This window comes from Miniopterus natalensis, chromosome 12, assembly GCF_054644295.1.
Source record: "Miniopterus natalensis isolate mMinNat1 chromosome 12, mMinNat1.hap1, whole genome shotgun sequence".
Taxonomy (NCBI): Eukaryota; Metazoa; Chordata; class Mammalia; order Chiroptera; family Miniopteridae; genus Miniopterus; species Miniopterus natalensis.
The window spans coordinates 55,296,508-55,322,252 of NC_142092.1; the positions used below are offsets into that span (position 1 = coordinate 55,296,508).

At 43.6% G+C, this 25,745-nt stretch overlaps 1 protein-coding gene across 10 annotated transcripts in view; it reads left to right on the forward strand.

Moving 5' to 3' along the window:
* ZNF462 (zinc finger protein 462) overlaps positions 1-25,320 on the forward strand; it is a 132,021-nt gene extending 106,701 nt beyond the window's left edge. For 8 of the 10 annotated variants that reach the window (XM_087822802.1, XM_087822799.1, XM_087822798.1 and 5 more), the window contains 4 exons: positions 3,431-3,654; positions 16,577-16,709; positions 21,248-21,371; positions 22,504-25,320. In XM_087822802.1, the coding sequence (XP_087678928.1) occupies positions 3,431-3,654; positions 16,577-16,709; positions 21,248-21,371; positions 22,504-22,705 (683 nt within the window). In that variant the 3' untranslated portion in view covers positions 22,706-25,320. The remainder of the gene's footprint in view (positions 1-3,430; positions 3,655-16,576; positions 16,710-21,247; positions 21,372-22,503) is intronic. The other 2 variants (XR_015715415.1, XR_015715416.1) reach the window with 2 other exon arrangements.
* Positions 25,321-25,745: the final 425 nt, after the last annotated feature.

Sequence of the window (25,745 nt, forward strand, 5' to 3'; positions counted from 1 at the left end):
TTTCCTAAAATTAATGTTGGTGAAAATCCATATAACTAAGAAACCTGGGATATTGGTAATGTCTTAGTTTGGAAATGGGAAGTCCTACATTTCAGAGTAAGTAAGCAGGGAAATCACCTTCTATCAAATCCAGAAGATACTGAAAGAAATTCAGATAGATTTGATTGCCTTAGACATATATAGCTTTTGCCTTTTTTTGTTGTTAATCTTCACCTGAGGATTTCCCCCCATTGATTTTTAGAGTGGAAGGTAAGGGGGGAGAGAGAGAGAGAAACATTGATGTGAGAGAGACACATTAATTGGTTGCCTCGCCTATACCAGCCCCAACTGGCACCAAGGTACGAGCTTGCAACCCAGGCACACGCCCTTGACCAGGAATCGAACCCTTGACCTTTAGGTGCATGTGCGGATGCTCTAACCATTGAGCCACACTGGCCAGGGTGCTTTTGCCTTTGTAAATGATTATGAATGAGAGGCTTATCAGTTTGCTACATGCAGATAGGATGTTCCCTGTTCTTTTCAGGGGTGAAGGGGGAGAGTGCTGGCCAAGGTCAGGAGACAAGTGCTCCCAGGTTACAGCTTTGTACCAAACTAGAGGAGGGACTTTGAGGAAGTAGCTGAACAGATCGGTTCTCAGGTTCCACGTCAATACACTGAAGATGATAAAACTGAGTTTGCAGAGTGTTAGGAGAATAAGACATAGCTGTGAGGGTAGAGCACCTAACGGCGTTCGAAACGTGGTGAGCACTTAATAAATCATAGCAGCTGCTCACGTTAATCACTCATTTAAACTCCAAGGCATTATTCTGAGTGCTCAGGACTGTGTAAAATTCATTTAGACATGTAGAGAAACTAGCAACTGTAAAGGAAACTAACCAGAGTGGTAGACGAGTTGAAAAGGAGACCTATGAAAAACAAGTTTGAAAGAACTGATTATTTACAGAGGAGAAGTGAAGACGGGAGGGTGTCTTCAAGGTGTCTGAGGCATCGTCATATGGAAAATGTAACTGTCCACTGAGGCGGACAGACCCAGGGCACACGGCACAGGCCAGAGCCAAAGCATGAAAGTGGAAGAAATGACAAAATACAAGTTAGGGACAAACACAGAGAGAGCAAGGTGGATGCAGTCTCGAGGGAAGTGCCAGAAAAGTCCATGTCAGTACTTCCCAGGACCCGAGTGTGTGGTGTCCCCCTGGTTCAGCCTGCACCCTGTCTCCTGCTGTTGGCGTCAGCTTGTTCATGGTGCGTGGCTACACGTGTCCTACCCAGAGCAGCTAGAGCTATTTGTTGGCACGGTGCATAGAGTGGTGGTTCTCAACCAGGGTCCATCTTGCCTCTTTGGGGAGCATTTGCCTGGAGGCATTTTTGGTTGTTACAACTGGGAAAGAGCAGATGCTGATCAGCATCCTATGATGCGTAGGACAGCCCCCTACAATAAAGAAAGAATTACCTGGCCCCAACATGCCTGTTGTGCTACTCTTGAGAAACCTCGGGTTAGAAGAGCAAAGCATTGTGCAATGTGCTCTCTCTTAAGGCTCACTGGTTTACACCAAAGCATTTTCTCCTTTGTCTACACCAACCATGGAACTGAATGGTTAGAAGACTGTTAAACATTTGCTGTTCTAAGAAAATGTGTGGATTACATTTGAATCATGTGTTTCTTAACTGTCTGCTATCCTTTGGTTTAAAAATATTTATATTTCTAAATAAGCAACTGGCTCTTTGTATAGGGAAATAACATATGCATTAGAGCTCCAGGGAGTAGGTTGCAGACACCTCCTTCCACGCTCCCTCTGCCCAGCTCTTTTGCTGGCCAATTAGTCGCTGCATTCACAGGCTCCCAAGGCAGTGACTGCCCTGCAGGGAGAGTGTGGTGGTTGAGACTAAAGCATGGCACTGGATGGGGAAAATCCCCCAGGGGCCCGACACAGGCCAACGACAAAGGGAGGGCTGGCCTGGTGAGTCCCGCCCGCGCACAAAGTACCGATGCCCGGGAAGCCTCACTGTTCAGTGGCTCTGAGCATAAATCACGCTTTCTCGACTTAATAATACATCGCTGTTCCTAAATAATATAAGTACATGTTGTGTGAGTCCATTTGTAAACTTACAGGCGTCTTCTGAAATCCAGACAGCGTGAAAACACTCACTATATTTGATCCTTGCAGAAATAGCACAGATTTTAATTTTATCCCAGTTATGGGTATCTGGCGCGTGCGCCGATACTCTGGGCAGACTGGTGTGAAATTTAATTTGAGCAGTTAAACATGAGGGCGAGAGAGTGCAACGTAAACAGGCATGCACTCACTTCCAGCCCTGCGGCGCTGGGTATGTTCGCAGGGAAAGCGCCCAAATCCTCCTCTGCTTTTTTTCCCCTCGTAACAATCAGATTAGGGATTGAAAAGGCACCAGTCCTCCACATCTCCCACCCCCCCCATCACCCCCGAAGGTTGCCTGCAGCCTTTTCATTTGCGAGCTCCTCACAGCTAGAGTTGGAGTTTTAGTGAATGAAAGTGTACGGGCTTCTTTGTTTCCAGATTTGATGTTTGACAAGAGATTCCCTGGGTTTCAAGAAAGGAAAACTGTCCCCTTGAGAACATCTTGGAAGGGGACAGGTATGGAGTTTGGAAATGATGGGACGTCCCGGATTTGCAGTTTGGCGGATGTGGGGATACAGATCTCAGCTTGGCCAATGTCAATGTCTATGAGTTTCAAAGAGTTACTTAAGAGTTCTGTTCCTGCCTGGCTGATGTGGCACAGATTCAATCCCGGTCAGGGCACATGCCTAGGTTTCTGGCTCGATCCCCAGTAGGGGGCATGCAGGAGGCAGCTAATTGATGTTTCTCTCTATTTCTCCCTCTCTCCCTCTTAAAATCAATAAAAAACATTTAAAAAAAAAAACTTTTACTCATTTGTAAAACATGGGAATAACTCCAGCCTAGTAGAGTGACAAGGAAAGGCACACAGTGTAGCATATAGGTGCTTGGGGAATGTCAGTTTCCTGCCCCCTTAAAGACATCGGTAAGTCCACCTAAGTAACACTTGACCAGAAAGTAGGAATCGGTTGCTGTCGGTCATCATTAATGTTGGTAAGAAAGGCCCGTTCCTTGCCCCTCCTTTCATCACCTAACAAAAATAGTTTGTTAGGTTTCAGAAGCTAACAAGCACCTTCCAGCCTGCCGACCCCTATTTATAGATCATGCTGGGTATTAAGTACACAAAGAGCTTTTGGATGTAAAAACACCTACTTGTATCCAGGAGTATGTTATGTTGGAGGCTGGAGGGGAGGAGGGTGTTGTCTGTGTGTGCAGTTCACGGACCCAAAATCATAAGAAGTAGCCAAATTGGGTGAGTTTCCCCTCATATTCCGGAGGAAGAGTGTCTGCTCGCCATCAGTAACAGCCCCCTCTTCCCGCTCACTTTGTCTCCGCAGAGGAGCGCGTGGTCCCCATTGAAGTGTGCCGTTCCAAGCTGTCCAAGTACTTGCAGGGAGTGGTGTTCCGCTGTGATAAGTGTACCTTCACCTGCTCCAGTGACGAGAGCCTCCAGCAACACATAGAAAAGCACAATGAACTGAAACCTTACAAATGCCAGCTCTGCTACTACGAGGCCAAGCACACGGAGGAGCTGGACAGCCACCTTCGAGACGAGCATAAGGTACCGGCCTGGCTGCCCCCTCCCGCCCTCGGCGTGCCCGTGCACGGGGCCCCGGCCGAGCCGGCCGGCGGATTTAGTCACACCCACGCGTGCAAGGCAGGCATGAACTAAAAGAGCGTTTACGTTAACGCTCAGTTTTTTCTATGATAAAGGAAATGTAAGGCCATTACAGATGGGGTAAGAAAAATCACCCATAATCCAACTGTTTAACACTTTTGGTCCCTTTTATGCCCACTTTCCTTTGAATTTTCATCAGTGGTTTTCAACCATCTTCATCTCATGGAACATATAAACCTAATTACTAAAGTTCTGTGACACACCCAAAAATATGTTCTTTTGCTGATCTGACCAAAAAAAATAGGTATGATTTTGATTCATTCACACTGGGTGGCTATTGTGTTGGCTGTTGTCATTTTTTATTTGACAATCAAAGGGAAAAAGAGGTCAGTGCCCCTGACTAAATAGTCAGATATTGCATGTTTTAAAAATTCTTGCGGCACATTCTTTGAAAATTGCTGATTTACGTAATTGTGATGACACTATACATGACATAGTGTATCTCCTCTCTTTTTTTAATTAACATTTTACCAAGGGTATTTTTTTATATTATTTTAAATGTATTATCCCAAAGGTTGACCAACATTTTCTGTAAAGGGCCAGATAGCAGTTAGTTTGGACTTTGTGGGCCAGATAGTCTCAGTGGCAATGGCAGCTCCTCACCTCTGCCTTACGGCAAGAAAGCCACTATAGACGTCAATAAATGGGCATGGTTGTATTCTAATAAAACTTTATTTACAAACAGGCAACAGGTTGTGGACCTGTAGTTCCTGGCTCCTGTTCTGCCTGGTGGCCATGCCACTGTGTCCATTGGTTGTGTAGGCTGTTTCTAATACTGTGCCAACTACGATGCTTTTCCAAGCCATCGCTGTTCGTGTATAAACAGTAGACGGACTGTAAAATATGTGTTTTATTCGGGGAGTGAGATTGATGACCAGATTCGTACAGAAAGTAAAATAAAAGGTTTGTGGGGGTAAAAATCTCTTTCAAAAGGGCTGCTGATCAGAGGGTAAAATTATGCAAGTCGGCTTCCTCATTTCTCATAGGGCTTATTTTTGTCACATCAGGAACTGAGACGATTGTTTCTGGCTTTTGTGTGTTGCCAAGTGCAGGGGGCGCTAAGATTTGTATTTGTTTCATGAAAAGAGCCTGTTGAAAGGCTTTCTAATTAACCTAGAAATACACCACCTCTAGTGATCGAGTGAGTGTTTACTTAGGGCACAATGAGAAGTGCTTGGGTATTGCTTCCTTTCCTCTGGTCTGTGTCCTCACAATGGAAATAGAGCCCAGGCCCTCTCTCCAGCCCCTACAAAACCATATTATAATAAAGATTTTTGTTTGAGTCATCTGCACCCAAGGGTTAGAATTTTTCTGACAGGGTGTTGAAAGAGAAGGCTGAATTTTATCACCCGTCCACAATGTAATGATTTTAGAGTAACTTTTCTGCATTCATTTTCTAATGCATCTGCCCCAAAATGGAAGCAGAGAAGAAAAACCTGAATTACCTCACTTAAAAACATTAATATTTATTCCAACTTCCTGAGCATTTCTGCCCCCAAACTTAAAGGAAAATCACCTTGAGGCTGGTATTTTTGGGACATTGTAAACCAGGAAGACCTTCTTCCCCAGCTGTTGCAGGGTAGCTTGTGAGGCACTGGGGAAGTCCAGAGGTTAGAGCCGTGCAGGTGTGGAACCAGAGGCTTCCTGAGCAGGCACAAGGCCAGGGCTTGAGGGTCCGCATCAGGGAACTGGGTTGCTCAGAAAACGAGGCCCAATTTAGAGCTTTTGGAGCCAAACAGACTTGGGGTTGAATTTTGTCTCCACTATTGACTGTACAACTTCAGCAGAGGACTTAAACTTCTGTGTCTGTTTTCTGATCTCTAAATGGGAATCGTCATACATTTCTCAGAAGTTTTGTGAGATTAAATGAAGTCTTGGTATTTCCCACATTTTGAGTTCACTGTGTTCTTCAGTCTATTTGTGAATTGATTTGTGCTCAAGTATGGCAACGGTTGAACTTATCATAGAGGTAGTTGTGTTCCTGAAGACCTAACACATATTATAGAATCACTAATTATACTTTGTGTTTCAGACATGTCTTTGATGTTATATTTTCACCATGCCAAGTTGTGTGCTTTAGTTTTATTCTTTCTTGTGGTTGACCAGCTTATTAAGTCCAATGAGCACCTAATTGAGGTGACAGAATTGCTGCCTTCACCCGGCTAATGATTTTCATCTTTGTCTCAATCGCTGTTAAGTTTATGAGACTCGTGCTTATTATTGAGGCAGCGCTATCTTTTCCCCATTTCTGTTCCTTTTTGTTCTAAATGATGACTGCAAAATGCAGTTCAAATTTTCGAAACAATTACCCAAACCCTATTTTATAAACAAAGTTAGCAGGGCTACCGAAACTGAATTTTTTACTGATAGGTGGGGACATTATGCACTGTTAAAAATGGACATTGATTAGGGTGAAACATATACAAAAACCTGACTTAAGCATTCATGACAGGGGTGGAGGAGTCTCAACACATAATGTACTGAAGAGAAGTTTGCTAATAATTCAAATACAAATGTCAAGGCTAAGAATTGGAAAGGAAAGTAAAACAATTTTTGTTGACAGCGTGATCTTTGTAGGTAGAAAATCCTAAGTAATCTACTAAAAAAGTTACTAGAATATTACTGAATTTAGCAAAGTTGTAAGATATAAAAATCAATATAAAAAAACTCTGATATTTCTACATGCTAATAATGTAAAATCTGAAAATAAAACTTTAAACGAGTCAGTTTCATTTATAATACATCAAAAAGAATAAAATACTTACGAATAAATTTTAACACAAGAACTGTGAAAGCTGTACACTGAAAACTACAAGATATTGTGGAGAGAAATAAAGAACTAAGTTAATGCAATATATATCATATTTGTGGATTAGACTCGCTATTAGTAATTCTTCCCATGTTCAATGTAATCTGTCAAAATCCCAGTAGGCTTTGTCCTTTGGTAGAAATGGACAAACTGATAATAAAATGTATATGGAAATGCAGAGGACCTGGCACAGCCTAAACAGTGTGAGAAATGAAAAAAATTGGAGGGCTCACTCTTCCTGATGTCCAAACTTAGCATAAAGCTACAGCAATCAAGAGTGTGTGGTATTGGCATAAGGAGAAATGCCTGCATCAGTGGTGCAGAAGAAAAAGTCCAGGAGTAAACCCTCAGGTTTGTGGTCAGTTGATTTGCATCCCAGGTGCTAAGGCAATAAGGGAAGGATAGCTTTTCAACAAAAAGTGCTGGAACAATTGGACTTCCATATGCAAAATACTGAGCAACGACCCTCAACCTCAGTTCCAACACAAACATTAAATAAAAAATAGATCGTAAATATTAAAAAATGAGCTGCAAGTATAAAACTTCTGAAAAAATACTAGAAAATTTCCCTTGGGTTAGGGAACATTTTCTTAGATACAATACGAGAGCTATTATGGACAGTAGGAGAAAAAAAAATGAATAAATTAGACGTCATCAAAATCAAATTTTTGCTCTTCAGAAGACAACATTAAGAAAATGAAAAGGCAGGCAACAGATGGAAAGCAAATATTTCCAAAGTAATTACTGAACAAAGGGCTTTAACTAAAATATATAAAGAACCTTTACAAGTCAATAATAAGATAAACAATTCAATTAAAAATGATAAAAAAGACTTGAATGGACACTTTACTCTTTACTCATGCCTATACAGATGGCAAAGGTAACCTCTCACAGTACTGGTTGGAATATAAAATAGCACATCCACTTTGGAGCCTTTTGGTCATTTGTTTAAAAGTTAAGCATACACTTACCATCTGAACCAGCAAGTCTCCTCCCACATAAAGTTGACCGATAAACAAAATGTGCTATATGTATCCATGCAGTGGAATTATACTGATTATCAATAAAAAGAAATGAGTGACTGATACATGTAACAACATGGATAAATCTTTAAAACGTCATGTTAAGTGGACAGAAGCCAGACACAAAAGACTACAGGTTGTATGGTTCTATTTCTATGAAATTCCTAGAAAATGCAAAACTGTGGAGATGAAGCGGATCAGAGATTGGCTGGGGCTGGAGAATTGGGAGCAGAGATTGATTGCAGAGCATTGGAGGGATGAGTGAAAGAAGGTCTTAAACTGGATTGTGATGGAGGTTGCACCAATGCATAGACTTATTAAAACTCATTGAACTGTTCATTTAAAATAGATGAATTTTTTTAAAAATAAAAATAAAATAGATGAATTTTATAGTGAAGAAACTAGACCTCAGTACCTAAAAGATGCATGTTTCCCGGGACCTGACACATAATAGGCCCTCAGTAAATGTTAATTCCCTGTAGGCTTTTGTAAAGTTGATCCCGAGACACACTGGTCTACGAGATGCCCAAGATCCAGATTAACATGTGAACTGCCAAAAGTAGAATGTGCAGTGGACTTAGCAATAGGTTCTAAGTTAAGGTTTACTTCTTCCCCCCTGCCCTCCAGTTAAGACTCTGTTGAGTGCACTGCTCATTGCATTCTTCCACAAATAGTTTTAGGTGATTTTTGTGTGATGGAAAGAATCTAAAGAAGAAACTAAAAGACACTGTAGGATGCATTTTCAGTTAAAGGGTTTTGTGAAACAGAACTGGACACTGAAAACGAGTTCTCAGTTCTGCCTGGAACGCTGATAAACCTCAGGAATGTCTCTAAAGATGTCAAGACTGTGTCATTCATGGGACCAAATTCTGGTGGCAGCAGGAAGGGGGTCGTCAAATACAGCGTTCCTTTTAAGAGCCCAGTTCTCGAGTGGGCTAGACTTACGCTGCCATGTTTATCCCAGAAGCCAGGTGAGGTAGCAAAGGGATGGCACCAGGGCTCTCATTTTTCAGGTGATGTAAAACCTTGTTGTCCTAGACCTTTGTCTTTGTGCTGGTGAACAAGGAAGCACTTGTAATGTCTTGGAATCTAAAGTAAACAGTGCAGCTTCTTTAAATTTGTTTTTCCATCTTTCAACTTCCTGTCATTTTTTTATCTCACTAGACTTTTCTAAAAGACAGACCATTTTATTTCAGTCCCTCCTTCCACTCTCCCCCCGCCCCCACCACACACACACATATAGGCACAGTCACGCATACCAGTGAAATCATATGTCCATAGTGCCATTTATTAGCAATGCCTGTGAAAGTTAAGACTTAACATTTCTAGGGAACCTTGAAGTCATTAAAAAAAAAAAAATCTTGCACTCACATTAAAAAAGAACACTTTAAAAAAGAAGAAATATATATATATATATATATATATATATATATATATATAATTGCTTTCAGAGAGAGAAGAAGGGAGAGGAAGAGAGAGAGAGAGAAACATCAATGATGAGAGAGTCATTGATGGCTGCCTCCTGCCCTCCCCTGACTGGGGATCGAGCCCACAACCCAGGCATGTGTCCTGACCAGGAATCGAACCATGACCTCCAGGTTCATGGGTTAATGCTCAACTATTGAGCAACACTGGCCCAGCAAAAAGTACACATTTTTAAAAGAAAGTTAAGTATATGCAATACCTTGTTAGTATTCTTTATGGCTCTGAAGTCTCTTTGCTAGTTTAAGGAACATAAAAATATATTATCTCTAACTTAGTTTGCTCGTAAAATTGTCATGTTCGGTATATTAAATTTAGAAGGATAGTCTATTCAGGCAATACACATTCACTAATTTAATTTACTTTGAAATGTTTTTAATTTTTTTATACAAATGGAGCCTCAGGCGGCTGAACTCTAAGGAACTTGGATCTCTTTCTTTTCGCCAGTTTGGGGAAAAAGCAGCAGAACATTAAGTTCAGGAGGAATCACCAGCATTTTAGTTATTCCAATACAATTGTTCAGCTTTCTGGACCAGTGAAATCCACAGTGGCTAAAAACCCTGCAAACAGTCACAGAGAGTATTTGTGTCCAGCAAAGGAAATGAGAAGAAACGAAACAAGAAGAACCTTCCCCCATGCCAGAGCATGTGTGGCCACCTTTTTTGGATGACTAACAGCTTTAGCTTTATCAACCCCAAGGATTTCTGCAAACCAAAGGTTTCCCTAGAAGACTGTGTCATTTCAGCTCTGTTTTCCCGCATGTTAGTCTTGCTTCTTGACTTAGCAACCGTAGACCCATTTCTTCATGTATTCTGGAAGACAGAAATCAGAAGTAGATGAGCGAGAGGTGTGACCATGTTTCAGAGGGACCTGCCTGGCAGACCCTGAGATGATGTTCCTCTAGTATGACCTCTGAAAGTGCTCGGGTGCCTGTAACCTTTGAAACTCTCCACTAAACTCTCCCCTCAAAATGAATTTCTCCTGCTTCCAGGCTTGCGTAGGACTTTCCGTCTTCCTCCATAAAGGCTTTTAGTTCACGCCGCCTGAACTTGTACTTCACTCTTAGCAAGGCCCTGTCTTGCCATTGGATGCACATTCTTAAATCGGAAACCACGTTACTTACCTCTCTTTCCTTCCAAAATCTGACCTAGTGCTCCGCATTCAATAAAGCCTCCAGTGCCTGTTTGTTAAATAAATCAGTCAGTGAAATCACTCTTCAAGTAGGAAATTTTAAGTATCCTGTTTGTTCAAATAAGCAAAACATAGCAACAGCATCTTTGCCTCTGATGTCTAGTCCGGGAGACTGGTGACAGACAGCTCAGTTGGCCACCAACAAAGCTCTTTGACTTTCTGAATGATCCTTCCCCTTGGAAAGTGAGTTGATGTGGTCTGTTTTGCTAAGATAGGTCTGGCAGAAAAACATGTTTTCTGATTCTGACCAAGTGAGATTGCAAAAGAAAGCAGTTGCCCTTCCTGACTTCTGTGTTCCGTACCCTTCTGGGTACTTTACTATCTTTTACTATTACTGTTCTTAAAAAGTTTTTTCTTCTGAAGAAAAATTCCCCAAAGATGATTCTTCTCCATCTGGTCCAGTTTTGCAGCAGAACATCATGGTCACAGTACTTCTTCCTTGTATTCAGCTAGTAGCATGGGTTGTGTTTACTGTTTGGTGAATAATTTTACATTTCTACAGATGATTGGCATTATAATCACTTGAAGATGTAGGTTCTAACCCTGGCGTAGAACTTACTTGTTCCTGGAAGATAACACATATCTTGCAGGGTGGTTATAAGAGTTAAATGATACATAGAAAAATTACTGGATTAATTTTTAGCACGTAATAGATATTGGGTAGGAACTGAATCAAAATCTTTTAGAAACTGTCCAATTTTATTCTCTCATTAGCAAGCACAATTACATTATGGGATGTACATCTTAAGACAATATTATGAATTTCTTTATATTTTATGATCTACCATAAGTGTTTATGTTACTGGTAAATTGAAGTAACATTTATGGAGTGTCAGCCACACTCCTGACCTTCTGCCCTGCGCTGAGCATGAGCAGCTAACTAAAGCATCACAGCCCAGCATGGTAGGGCTTGATAAAGGCATCCGCAGAATGGGGGCAGAACAGAACGGAGCATATACGGCGTCCCGGCCCCCCTTCCATAGAACTTTAACACACGGAGCTGAATATCCTTTCTAGAGGCTTTCACGAGAGTGCTGATGGAAATGCTCTCAGGTGAGAATTTAAGATTTGGACCTGCACCTTTGGCCACCTTCTTGTACGAAACTGTAGAGACACGGCCTTGCTGAAGCTTCCTCCCCTGCTTTCTCTCTCTCGTTCCCATTCTGACTTCCAAGGATGAGCAGACATCCGCTGGGTAAACCACCACTGGGTGTTACAAGTCAGGGGTCGCAAACTCCGGCCCCTGGACCAAATCTTCCCCACCACCTGTTTTTATGTGGCCTGCCAACTGAGAGTGGTTTTGACATTTTAAATGGCTGGAAAAAAAAATAATTTTCATGACATGTGAAGTTCCATAAAATGTGAATTTCAGGGTTTCTCGCAGCAGTTTCTCTGTGACAGAGACGGCGGGTCCTGACGGCCTAAAACCTGGGCTCCCCTGGCCCCCTCCTGGAAACTTGGCCAGCCTGTTCTGTGAAACCTTAAAAATCTGCGCCGCACGACCCGCTCTCAGCCTGTGACTGAGATGGCATTTCTGATGTCAGAGGCAGTTTTTCCATGTTCTCCGTTGTCACTTTCTCTGGAAATAAAAAGTTCACTTTGGCCTTTCTTCTTAACATGGACATGGAGTGTTAGGTGTAATGTGGACATCCTGGCCGGTGTCCCTTTCTGAAGGTACAAAGGTTACGTCAGTAGGAGGGGACTCTGAAATTGTTAGGTGGCTTTTTCGTTATCCCTGTCTCCCCCATTTCATGTCTGCTGAGTAATCTGAATATGGGGGTGTCCAGTTGTGTTTTGTCGTTAACAAGCAACGTTGCTGTAAGACTGGGTTTGCCAGCCCAGGACAATATGAAAATGCATGTTCAACTTGGGAACATTTGTAAATCATACAGCGCTTCTCCCTAAGACGTGAGCCTCAAGGACAGAACTTCTTTCCTGTGCTAGGGACAGATGTGAACCATCTGCTGATGGTTAAAAACAGACAGACAGACACAAACGTAGTTGTGAAGCCTGAGCGTTAAGCACGGGCATGGAAGGCTCTGCAGGGTTGGCGATTCGCGGTTGGCTTGTAGGGTGAAGCATTTGCTGGGCCCCGGCGCTTTATCTCATTCCTGTTGGACAGCAGACTTCACCACAGCTCTGGGTTAGTGGTCTTCACAGGGGACCTTGGGCTTTGGGGCATTCATAACTGTCACTGGATATAAGTATCTGCACATAGTTTGTTTTTTTTAACCCTCACTCGAGGATATGCCTTTCATTGATGAGAGAAAGAGATATCGATCGATTGCCTCCAAACTCTTACGCTCATTTTTTTCTCCTTCTGTTGTGGGCCTTTTGGGAAACAAGGTAATAAATTACTTCTCATATCCAGAGGAAAAGGTGACTTCTCCTCAATTTATCCTCGGTACCATTAAAACGTTGGTCAGATACCCACCAATCTACAGGTCCAGAAAGTGCCTTGTATGAATTCCAGAAGCCAACTTAGGAATATGTTTGAATTTCAATGAAGTCCAAACTCTTTGATTTTGACCCTGTAATTTCACACCTGCAAAGTTAGCATATAAAATTAAAACTAAGCATGTAGGAAAGGAGTATATACAATAAGGTATATTGTTGCATTGCTAATAGTGAAAAGCCAGAAATAGCCAAAGGTAAACTCACATGGGAACAGTAGACTATAATACATCCCCTTAATGAAACATTATATAGTGATTAAAAATGCCACTGCACTGATACAGAGAAAATTTTGCCATGCCAGGCGTAAAAAACCAGGATACACTCACATATGTCTTAATATAATTACAGTAATGTAAGTAATTTATGCATAGAAAACAGGCACACAGAAATACAGTAACTTGTTAACAGTTACTATGTATAAATAGTTGGATTTTAAATGAGTTTTTTCTATTTTCCATGTGAAAATTTTTAGGAAAGGGAAATATATTAAGTTAAAATGAAGACATCCAGTAGCCAGGAGGTGAAAACAGCTCCCACGCTGATCTAGACTCCACACTGGCCAGTGAGTTCCAGCTGGGAGTCGGATGCGAAGGTTCCTCGGGGAGTTTGCAGCTTGGGTGGAGGGCAGACGGGGTGTGTGTACAGGCCATAAACAATTAATTACTGAGCAAGGATGTTTAACCGAGGAGGAGTTTACATAGAAGCGAGGCTGGAAGACAGAAGTCTCCACATGAAGGAGGCAGGCTGGAGAGAATTTCACACAGAGGAAATGGCATGTGCTCAGAGAGAGAGGCACAAAGTCAAGAGCCTGGCAGATCCCAGGAAGCTCAGCAAGCTCAGGGCGGTGGGAGCAAAGGGGAGTCAGCCTGGAGAAGTGGGCCAGGATACATACGATGATCACCGGCTGTGTAAATCTCAGTGAAAAATGAGGGCTTTATCCTCAGGGCAAGCAGAGACTGACATGAACAGATTTAAATTTTTAAAAATCACTCAGACGGCACCGGATAGATGCAAGAGGAGTAAGAATGGATGGTGGGAAACCAGCGCGGAGGGAGGGGACCTGGCAGTAATCCAGGTGAGAGATGGTAGCTCAGAAATGCAGCGAGAAGTCTCCTGTTAAGGTTAATACTGGATTGCTGATCTGGGGATTTAAAGTAGAGTAAGAACCCAACACCATAAAGAGTTTTTATTTGAAAATCTTCTAATTACATAGCAAAAATGTTAGTTTTTCCTTTTAAACCTTTTAATTGCCTAGCAAAGATTTTAGAACAAAGATTCAGGACAACTGAATCCTGGGGTCAGCCTCAGGTGAATATCAGACCATACAAATGTATTCTTAAAATTGTACAGAATCCAAGACGGTAATTTTTCCAGTGAGAGGAAAAGAGGGAGGAGGGAAAGAAAAAAATAACCCTCAGTTTGGTGACAGGTCTTCTGTCACCGTGAGATCCTGGAGAAGCAGGGGCTCTGATTCCTGGTGTGGAGCCTGGCACACAGCAGGCCTTCAGGAAGTCCTTGTCCAGTGAATGAATGAATCAACAAAAACTTAACCTTGGATTAAAGAATATGGGGAATTCCTTTTGGCCATTTTCCGTTTCATTATTTTTGTTTCCTGGCATCTGCCCGTCCCTCATGCCCCTTAAACATACCTGCAGGTGGCCTGGCTGAAGGTAGGATGTGGGAGAAGGTGGCCAGAAAAGGCTGCCTTTTAAGTACTGGTCCTTTAAAAGATGTTTCTTGACACATAGTTCAAAATCAGGCAAATTGGGATCTTGCCCCCTTTTCCTTAAAAACTGGCAACCCAGAAAACTTTTATTCAAATATTTGTCATAAGTGCTATTGGGTTAAAATATAGACTTTGTGGCTAAATATAACTTCATAAATATGCATTTACAGTGATTTACAGTGATTTTTATACGCCTTTCCAAAAACCAAAACTGGAAAAAAAGCCACATTCCCAGGAAGGAAACAGCATTTGGGGGAACTATTGCATCTCGGGTACCTTGCTGACCGCCCCCCCCCCCCTTTATAAGTGAGGACATTTATGATGAATAACTTGCCCAGAGTCTGAAGAGCGGCAGACCCTGCTCTTGAATTGAAGTCTGTCTGCCTTCGGAGCTCTCTCCTTGTGCTCTGTTCCCTTTTAATGTTATAAAAATGAATTAGTGAAAATTTATATAGGTCTGTGGGAGTGAGGCCTAGTCAATAAACCCCTAGTTAGGAAGGTGCTACGAGCAAAAGTGCTCTGGAGACTGACTGTGAACTCTGAGCAGGGAGAAAGGAGAAATAAAAGCTTCTGAACCCGCTTTCCTCCCCCTCCTCTTCCTCACTTTAGTCTGTTAATTTTTACAACTTCTTTTTAACGTGCAAAAGAAGAACTTGCTGTCCCCGAGTGTTTAGTATTGAGATCGACAGCCGACGGACGTGTTCTTCCTCCTTCGTGTTGAATTGTTTTCAAAGTAACTGGTTTCCTGGATTCCATCATTATAGTTAGATCAATGGATTGTTTCTCTGGTTTTAAAAGGGCTTTTATCCTGGGTGTTCTTCTTCCTTTTAAATGCTACCTACCTCTTACATGACGTGGTCGGGACAATATGAAGCCTTTCAGAGGACTGTGTTGGCCCTGATACTCCGAGTCTCTCTCACGTTTGTCACCGTTGATGGTGATGTTCCCATCTGCCAGGCATATGGAGCTGGCGGTGCTCAGCAAATCTTTGTCCCAGTCTGGTCCCGGGAAATGTTTTGTCATTGTCTTGTAAATTCTCCCTCTCCTCTCCTGTGCCCTCATTCCCTGCTCTCTGTGTAGCAGCTATGGGAGTCTGCCGTGGACTCTAATGAAGGATGTCTGTCTTTCCTCCCCAACTAGGCTGTGAGCCTGTGGAGGCCAGGCCTGGGTCTCCTTCATCCTTGTGGCTCCCTCCCCTGCCCCTCCCTCCAACCGGGGGAGCAGAGTGCCTGCCACAGAGGGGGAGCCCAGGGCAGTGTGTTGGCTCAAGTCACTTCGTTGACCTGAGTCCTGCGCTAACCTGTCATTCCTGATGTGATTGTATGCGTGCCACTGACGAGGTTCTGAAAATAGATTCACGAAGAAGGTAAACTTTGTGCTTCCGTTTGATAGGAGAACCCCAAACAGAACATCATTACAGAGCTTTCTTAATGTGGACTTTTATCTCCCTTGGGATGATACTTTGAAGAAACTTTGGATTTCCACATTATTCTAACCACATTTTATATAAACAAAGAGCCCCAGTCAGCACTTTTAAAAGGTTGTTAGGGTTGATTAGCCTAGATTTTTCTCATGTTAATTCCAGCCTAACAGTGACAACACTGTCTTCCGTTTGAACTGGAGCTAGGAGTCAAATGGCTGTCGTCTGGCCTGCTCTGGGACAGCCCGCGGCCCGTGGTGAAAAGGTTGCGACTCTCACTGCTGGTTGTCAGGATTCTTATTATAGAGCCTCTTCACCTCCAGAAGTATCTGAAACTTGGGTAGTTTACAAAAGTTACTTCTTTGAATTTAACTCAAAACCTGTTGACCAGCCAACCTCCTCTCCTTCCCAAGCTCCATGGTACTTTTGATTTCTGGCTAACGGTAGCTCCCATGTCTCACTAAGTTCGGTAAGAAAGGTCCAGTGTTGACAGTCCCATTGAAAACGGTGGGATGTGAGAGCATCCATCTCTGAAACAGTGTCCCAGTGAAGAAGAGGGCCTCTTAGGCATTGGGATTGTTGGTCGTGGTTCCAAAAACAGTCCCAGCAAGATGACTCAGGAGAGCTCTCTCCCCCAGGCAAGCAGGCCCCGTTCAGCCTGCGTTTATTCTCCCATTGTCTGTCTGGGCCTCTTTCAGGTGAGCCGTAACTTTGAGCTGGTTGGACGGGTTAACTTGGACCAGCTGGAACAGATGAAGGAAAAGCTGGAGAGCTCCAGCAGCGATGACGAAGACAAGGAGGAAGAGATGAACAGCAAGGCTGATGACAGAGGTTAGTCTCATCCCTGCCCTCGAGTCCCAGATGGCAGCCAGCACGTCCGCGGGGAGACAGAGGGAGGCAGGGGTTGTTGTAGGAATAACAGAAGGAAGCATCCTTCTTGGTTAAGTAGCAGAACCGACTGACTCGAGAAAACATGTCAGGGGCCATGTCTTGTAAAACCTCCCAGCTATAGAAACTCCAAGGGAAACAGGCATTTTCTCTCTCACTATAGTGTATTTGTTTATTAAAAATATATAGTGGTGAATTTGTTTTTAATAAGGAAAACGGGTGTCTTGGGAATCTTAACAACCAGGACTGGCAGGAGGCAAGAGGGATGACACTGTGGAGCTGTCAAGGAATGTAAATGAACTTCCAGTGGACGCCTATTTGAAATTGCTGCTGCTTGGCTTACGCTGCTGAGGTTGTGGGGGAGGCGCCGAGACTGGAGTCCTGAGCCCTCCCTCTGTCCTCAGCGTGTCCCTCCTTTAACCTCCTTGTTGCTGGTTTTGACTAAAACAGTAGTTTTCATTTAGTCGTGTGTTTACAGGGTACACAGGGGAAGGTCTCATGGGATTTTTGTACTATTTTTTTCAACTTCCTCTTAGTCTATAATTATCTTCAAAATGAAGTTTTTCAAATGTATATGTAGTTACAGATACACATTAATGTGACCTAGAGTGGTTTTTCTAGATTGTTCAACATAGAATATTGTGGAAATCCCAAGATGGTGCATGTGAGCATATGGGTTGAAATATGTTACTGTAGTTACTGCAGACTTATCAAAAGCACACGGATAACGTAGGTATAAGAAATAAACACTATAGATGTCATTGCAGTGATGAGAGGAATGGTGTTAGTTGCCATTGTTTTTTGTTTTGTGTTTTTTTTAAATATATCTTTATTGATTTCAGAGACAGGAAGGGAGAGAGAGAGATAGAAACATCAATGATGAGAGAGTCATTGATGGGCTTCCTCCTGCACGCCCCCGATTGGGTACCAAGCCCGCAACCCGGGCATGTGCCCTGACCGGGAATCGAACCCAGATCGCCGGGATCCTAGGTCGACGCTCAACCATTGGGCCACACCCGGCCGGGCGTAGTTGCCATTGTTGAGCATCATCATGGGCCAGGCCCAGTGTTGGTCTCCAGATAAGCTCTTCTTCTTTAACTCTAGCAGCAGAGAGGTTTCTGCAGTTGACCTGCCTGGGTTTGGCTCTCGGTTCTGCTGCTAGCTATATGACTGGGTAAATTATTTTAGCTCCCTGTGCATTCACCATCAATAATAATATATCGCTTACCTCCTAGGGTTGTGTAAAGTTTCATTGAGATATCACACAAGACATAACCAGTTCCCAAAACACAGTAACCACCTCGTACATGATAACCCTGCAGTGTAGGTGATATTACTGTCTTTTTACAAATAGGGAAATAAAGGTTCAGAAAATTTAAGAGCTCATTCAGAGTGTTTAAAAAACAAAAGACAAAAAACACTAGAGGTTGAATTTGGTCTTTTTGGCTCCAAAATCAAGATCCCTTTCACACTACGCACCGTGTCCCCTGCCCTGTGGACAGTGGACTGCTCCTTGAAGGGAACTTGACCCTGAATTCTGTCAATTCTGTGCTCTTAGGGTCTCGCTCTAAGGTAAACTTTCGCAAAATAGCTTTGTTTTTCCTCCTCGATCAGTCCGCAAGCCTAAGAGTATTTGGTGGCCATTTCCCTCCGAGGTTCTCCCTGGTTTTTTCCTAAGCAGCTCCCACCCCCACCCCATCGCCCTCCATGATGTGTGGCAGGAGACCACAGGTTTGCAAAGTGGGGGTCCACTTTGGCCCCTGAACCCCCAGCTAAGACGAGAGCAGGGACTGCCAGCCAAGGTGTGCCAGGGTGCCCCTGGTAACCTGAAAAATAAATGGACAAGGGAAACGTCCTCACCATGTAGGTTGGTTGCCCTTGTCAAGTTTCAGCATCTGTTAGTACAGCATCTGCTGTTCTCATCCATTTCTTACAGGGACAGTGGCTGTGATCGGAGGAGCATGGTTTTTCGTTTTCTCTCTCTTTTTTAACATTGCACAAATATGTTCTTGGTGAGGAATTCTTTAGCGTCTGTGCACTGCTACCAGACTTCTCTGGAAAGGGGTCCCTTGGGCAGAGGGTAAAGAGGCGAGTAGAGAGGCTCCTTTTGCTTCCTGATGCCCGCGCCCTGCCCTTCCTCTCCCAGAAATAAATCGCTCCTCATCGGGTCCTGTGACTTTTGAGTCTTTCCAGCTGAGCACACACGATTTTAGAGGGGATAAGCACTGCAGAGGCAAGAACCCCTTTTCGTCCCCTGTGACTCCTCCAAAATAAAAGCACAGAAAATTGGAAGAAAAAAGATGGCAGTTAGATGCGTGGGGCACCAGGCAGATTTTTCCCTGCTTGCCCGGCCTGGCTGCCCCCTCACATGAACACTGTGGCCTCGGACCAGCTTGGTTGAACTAGAAAGAGCTTCATCGCGTCTGATTGCGTCTCACTGGAGGGTAGCCTCACATTCATGAGCCTAACCACATGGAGGGGGAAATGTCTTAGGGTGGAGGAGCTTGTATTTCTCTCTCACCAGGTGGGGGATTTACATGAGTAACTTCTAGTAATGTTCATGGAAATCATGAGCCTAAACCTTTCTGTCCCCTCCTGATCCTTGAAAGCACAGCCCCCTTTGTCTCGTCTCCTTTGAATCAGTTTTCCACCAAGGATGTAGATCCTTGCCAGCAAGAAGAAAGGACACACAATAGCCTGGGGGTGTTCCTGCCAGCAGCCCCGTCTTCCCGGAGTAGAGAGTGGGCGGGGCTCTAGCTGCTTGGGGCTGATGGGGAGCTATTTGATGTGTGACAGGTAATGATTGGCCACCGCCTCTGAGGCTGAACCAGCATGAGCCGTTGGGAAGAACAGATGAGTAGTTTCATGTTTCCTAAGGGTAAAGGCCCACGTGTGCCAGGAGCATGCCCCTCGTTGGCAGGGCAAAGTCATCGGGCACTCAGTTCAGGGGGCTCGCATCCTTGTCGGTACCCCATTCCCAGCAACCTTTTCCAACGCCAGCACTGGAGAGGGGACTGGCTGGCCACCCTGCAGGTGCCGCCTAGAAAGCTCGGAGGGAATTTGAAAGAGAGGAAACCAGGCGTGAAGAAAGCAGAATTAACCCGAGCGGGCTCCTCCCCGCCCCCTCTCATTATGCAGTGGGGAGGAGTCAGGAAGGCATTCTGTTGATTTCTTGCCCAAGATAATCCCTGCTAAGAAATTAATGCGCTGAGCAGATGGTGCTGTCTCATTTCCAATGGAAAGAATCAAGGAAGATAGTCTGTGCAATTATTTTTAATGGCTGGTGTGGTGATCATCTTAATTTGTGAGAAAATGTTTCATCTTTTGTTAAAACTGGCGCCATTCACATAGCTTTTTTGTGCTGAAGATGAAGGCAGGACGGAGATACCTACCCTGTTAGCGTCATCCTGTGGAGTTTATGAGCTGGGGTATTGCAAGCAGAAGACATCTTCCAGTAACGTCTTGTATGTACAGGGGCTGAGTGGTCAAATCGGTGAGGACGACCACCCTCGCCCTGCGCTCTGCCGTCTCCCTGCCGCGTGGCTGCAGAACTGTCCTGGGCCTGCGGTGCATGAGCCGGGGGAAGGTTTGGCCCGCTGCGGGGTAATGAAAGACGGGCCTGGGACTCCGGGCATAAGCTCCGGTCCATGAGTTTGCCAGGAGGAATGGCCCGTAAACAGTTAGCCACCCAGCCTATGTTTATCAGACCTCTAACGTGCCTGGCACCACGGAGGAGACAAAAACGATGACAGTGCTTGATGTCTGTGACAGGCCTGTCCTGAAACGCCTGTGTGTCCCCACCTTCCCGGGTTTCAGCGATTGAGGAGTGGGTGCCGGGCAGCTGGCCAGGATCCCTCGTTAGCCAACGACGCGCTTCCTCACGCTGGCTCCCGTTGTCCAGCACTCGTGTGACGCTAGGTTCTTAGCTTGCCGTTTGCTCAGTGCTCGGAGCCACCTGTGAGGTGTTGATTATGACATCCATGACAGGTGACCGCAGGTCGAGAGTCGGGAAGGCGTTCTCACCGGAAGGGGTCGGAACCCTGAGGTTCCCCGTACCTTGGTCCGGTGCTTTCAGGAGCCTATTTAGTGAGCAAAGATAAACTTGTGTCGGATAGAAAATGAATAGGTGCTAAACGGTGAGGCGCTGCCAGACCATCACAGACGGGGGTTCCACAGAGAAAAGTGCTGAGACGCCTCTGGAATGACCCAGGTTGCCTGTGACAGAGCAGCTGGAGGGATGAGGCCGGGGCACGCAGGGCCTGGGGACCAGGAACAGTCCTTGAGAGCCATTCATTCCAGAAGTGTCCTCAGGTGAAGAGCCAGGTGGGAGAAAGAACAGGGAATCTGGAACTTGCTCTCACGAATGGTTTCGCAAGGGAAGGAAAGAAGGAAGGAGAGGAGGATTCCTCATAGACGTTGCTTGTGTCTTCTGCTGCCTCCCACGGCTCCCAGGTCACGCTTGTTCCCCTTTCTCCTTACAGATCTGATGCGGTTTTCTGACCGAGGGGCTGCTATGAACACTCAGAAGCGTTTTCCGTGTGAATTTTGCGGACGGGCGTTTTCCCAGGGCTCTGAGTGGGAGAGGCACGTGCTGAGACACGGCATGTAAGTGAAGCCATCCCCAGAACGCCTTTGCCCTAGTGTGAGGTGGCGGCTAGGCCAGGTTCTTTGGGGTTTTCTGTTGTTCCCCTGCTGACACCCAGATCCCTCTGTGTCACATTTCCGGGCGTGGGAGGAGAGACAGAGTCAGGAACTAGGTTTCTCCTTTTCTGTTGGTTTTTAAAATGGTCACCCAGACACAAGTCAAATGAAAAATCACCCTTGATACGAATGGCAAATCCCACTCAGGCCCTCACGTACAAGTTTCGAGCTTTCTCCAGCCAGCGTCCCTTCCGCATTCATTAGCATGACATTCTCTGATAGAGCTCGGACCGGGGTCAAAAGATCTGGCTTCTGTTCCTGCCTCTGATGACTCACTCCCTGAGTGGCCTTGAACATTCCCACGCACCTCTCGGTGCCTTCAGTGCTCTGCCTCGGGGCCAGGGCCAGCTTCTGCCTGCCTCCCAGGTAGGTGGGAGCGTACCTGCAAAACACTTGTAAGATCCTTGAACTTAAAATTGTCCTCAGCGCAAGACACGCTTAGTCCATCAGACACAGAACCTACAAGTTGGTCCTTTTAGCACAAAATACCCCTGAGACCTGAAGCATCTAAACTTCAGAGAGACTATAGCTCAGCTTCCCAAGGCATGGGGTTCCATCTCAGGTCTTTGCTTTTTGTTTATCTCTATGATTTGTTTCTGAACCTGTCCATTAAATCTTCAATACCTGAGCTGCTCTTTTAGTCTTAATAAACAGAGCCAATCCTCCTAGCTTCCAGGTTCCACTGATGAGTTTGAGCATAAGACAGTACTCGCTATTACACACTTACGACTTCACACTGTTCCCAGTAGAGGAGGGAACGTAAAACAGTCGGGTCAATCCAGAAACAAGCACAATGTACTCAAAACATAGTATAATAATGGATATTTTTGTAGGTTCAAATACCAGAAATATTTGACCTAAGCACAGCATGTAGCAAGGATAAGTCACAATTTACTCTCTGTTCGAGGCATATTTTCCAAGGAAACCCCAAGGCCTCTTTAGGACCAGGGAAATAAGGATGTGAGTCTTGTTTATTTTTCATTCAGTTAGGAAAAAAATACCCACTCATCTGTCTCTACCATCCATGTCTTTCCAGGGCGTTGAATGACACCAAGCAGGTGAGCAGAGAAGAAATCCACCTAAAAGAGAGCGTGCAGGACAGTCTTAAGATGCCCTCTATAGAGGAAAAGGAAGACTCAATCGGGATAGACTTTTCCCTAAAGAACGAGACAGTAGCCATCTGTGTAGTAGCTGCGGACAGATCTCTCCTGGAGAATGCAGAGGCCAAAAAGGAATAAGCGTTGGGTGAAACTCTGAATCACACCTTACTTGAACCGTGATGAAAAAGTGGGAGGGCCAGCTTGGGCTGAGACGTGGGGGACAGAAAAAGAGAAGATAGAACAAAGCTGCTTTTTAGGACTGAACAATCTATTTTCAAAGCACTGGTACCTGTGTGAGTGAGTATGTAAATTAAAGTTATTTAAATGGTTGGAATATGTGGCTCCTTTTCCATCACTACACCTTTTCTTCCGGACCTTCACCGTGGAAGTTTCGCTGCTCGCGAATTCGGAGGCGCCCCCCAGGCACGGCGTGGCCTGTGGCGGCCTCGGACAGTGTGCGGCAACGGAAGCGCCGCGACGGTAGAAGACTTCTTAGGGGAACAACTTTTTTGACGCACAGCTTTCAGTGCGTTTTTCTAGTTTTAATACCTTAAGCTTTTTCAAGACCTAACTGCAGCCGCTTTGGGAAAAAACAAAACAAAAAAAACCACAAAAAACAAAAAAACAAAAACAGAAAACAAACTGCTTTGCATAAAACAGTCACCTGTTTCCTAGTACCTCAAACTTAACCAAGGGAATTCTCTGCATTTGTCAGTACTACCTGTCGTCGTCGTGGTTAAATGTAGAGAGAACTGCTGGGCAAGATGGTGAATGGAGAAAAAAAAAAAAGAGTTTTAAAGAAAGGAACACAAATTGTGCTTAAAATCCCCTCGTGGGTTTTATTTCTTAAAATACTGTGATTTTTTTAATTATTTTAGTAAAAAACAAAACAAAAAAAAAGAAACAGACTTTAATGATTAGATAACTGTTTGTGAATTGTCATCCTGTATTCCAGGTAAGCTGTTTATTAGTGTTCAACTATAATTTAGAATTTGGTAGATTCATATGAGCTAATTTTAAGGTGACTGTGGAGTTTTGTTTCCCACATGTTCATTTTCTATCAGTTTGAGTGTTACAAACACAGCACAATTCAGTTTTTCATATAAATTGTTTTTTTGTGGGTGTGTTGTTACTGTTTTAATTTGGGGCAAGGGAGATTTAGTTTTTTGTGAATAGGAACTTTTTTATTTCAAACATGGAAATAACAAAGACGTTAACTTTTTTTTTTTTTTTTTAATTTAACTAAAGAACCAAACTTTTCGGCACAGCTATGCAGCTTGTGGGCCAGACGAGGAAGTCCTCTTCACCTTTCATTGCTTGTCAGATGAACACATTATCCGTCTCACACAAATACTTTGTGTTAGGATGGGCTGGCTTTTGTGTGTGATTTAAAATCTGTGTTTTGTTCTTGTTTGCATTGTGTTTGGGAGGGGTTCTCATTTAATTTGAGGGATAAAGGGATCCCACTCCTTTGGTGAGAATGGACAAGAAATACTTATATCCTACAAGGAGCCTGGAGAACTACTTTTTTGTTTGTTTGTTTAAATCTAGCTGCCAGCTGCTCTGTTTCCCCATCTTAGTTTTTTCAGGAGGGAGCAGGTTAGGCTAAATCTGAGTCTACATTTATAATATGTTCTGATTGTGAACAGAGAGTTTTCGTTCCAAAAAAGTAGAAAAGAGTTTTCCTTGAAGCCTAGGTTTTAGAAGCCGGTGTGCTTGCGCGCTTGGATGTGTGCGTTCTTGTGGGCGTGTGTGGGCGTGCGTGCATGTGTGCGTGTGTGCGTGTGTGTGTGTGAATCCTTTGGTTTTCATGTTTTGTTTTGTTTTGTTGTTTTTTTACTTGGAAGGGTTGGGGGAGGGGGAGGGAAGAAAGGGAAGGGAATTGCTGAGATGACAGTGTCCCACATAGCTTCAAATAAAATCCATGGAAAGATATTGCATTTGTGGAATAAGTGCTTACTTGAAAAGCATGTTCTTCTTTTATTTTCTTGCTGTTAAGAATTTTTATTTGTAGGGCATTTATTTTAATTTAATTTTTTTTCTTTTAGGGATAAGGGCCATCATGTGGAAACCAGAAAATGGGGAAAGTGTGAACTATCTAAACAGAGATTCATTTCGTGTCCATATTTGTTTTTAATTGGCCTCATTTCAAATGTATTAAACAGTTCCATACCTGGATTGGGTGTTTGTAATGGTTACCAAAAAACAAACAAAAAAGAGGAAAAAAAAGAAAAAGAGGAAAGAAAGAAAAAGAAAATAATTGTGACATGCTTTTATCACTACTTTATTTTTCAAATGACATGTAAATATTGTAATCCATTGGATTTTGTTTTGCTAACCTGTTAATAAAAAGTATGGGACCACTATCCTTTTAACAAGGCTAGAATGTCATTTTTTTCTTTTTTCAGACATATACCTGATATTTTGTGGCCGCACATTTTGGATGCATTATTATAATTCTGTTGACTGTAATGACATAGAATTTACAACATTTTTTTGTTTAATTTATACAGAGGACATTTTTTTTTCAGAGCTTGAGAGAAGAAAATAAATAGCAAAATGATAACCTATTGACTGCAATAATCGGTGTTTCCCAATACTTGATAAAAGATAGGGAGATCCTGAGTTCTTGAAGCCAAGGGTTTAAAAAAAAAAACAAAAAAAAACACACAAGTAGGTTATTCAAGTTGTTTGCAACATACATTTTGTAATAAAATGTGAGAAATTAATAAAGAATTTTTTTCACATGCGTCTATGTGCGTCTGTTGTAGATCAATAATAGCTATAACTACAGATAAATGTAGAAATGAGGCAGCATTGCCTTTCGAAGCATGGACCTGAGAGAGACCCCACGCTGCTGAATCTACACAGGTATGGAAAGCAAAGGTAAAACTAAGGTGAGGATTTTTAAATGTTCATATTTCTGCTTCAGGTACAGTATTTATCACCCACTGGGGAATTTTATGGAGGGGAATGTTTTCCATCAAAAATGTGAATCAAAGTGGTTCAGAAGGAGAAAGTGCTGTGATTAATGTCATCTAGGGACCCGGAATCCATGAGCTATTTTAAACTAACTGTAAGTTACAACCACTGCCACAAACTATCTTGCTGTGCATCCCGCACCAGTAATTATCATCAACTTACTCTGTGAGCTACCCTGTTATAAAGCAAAGGAAAA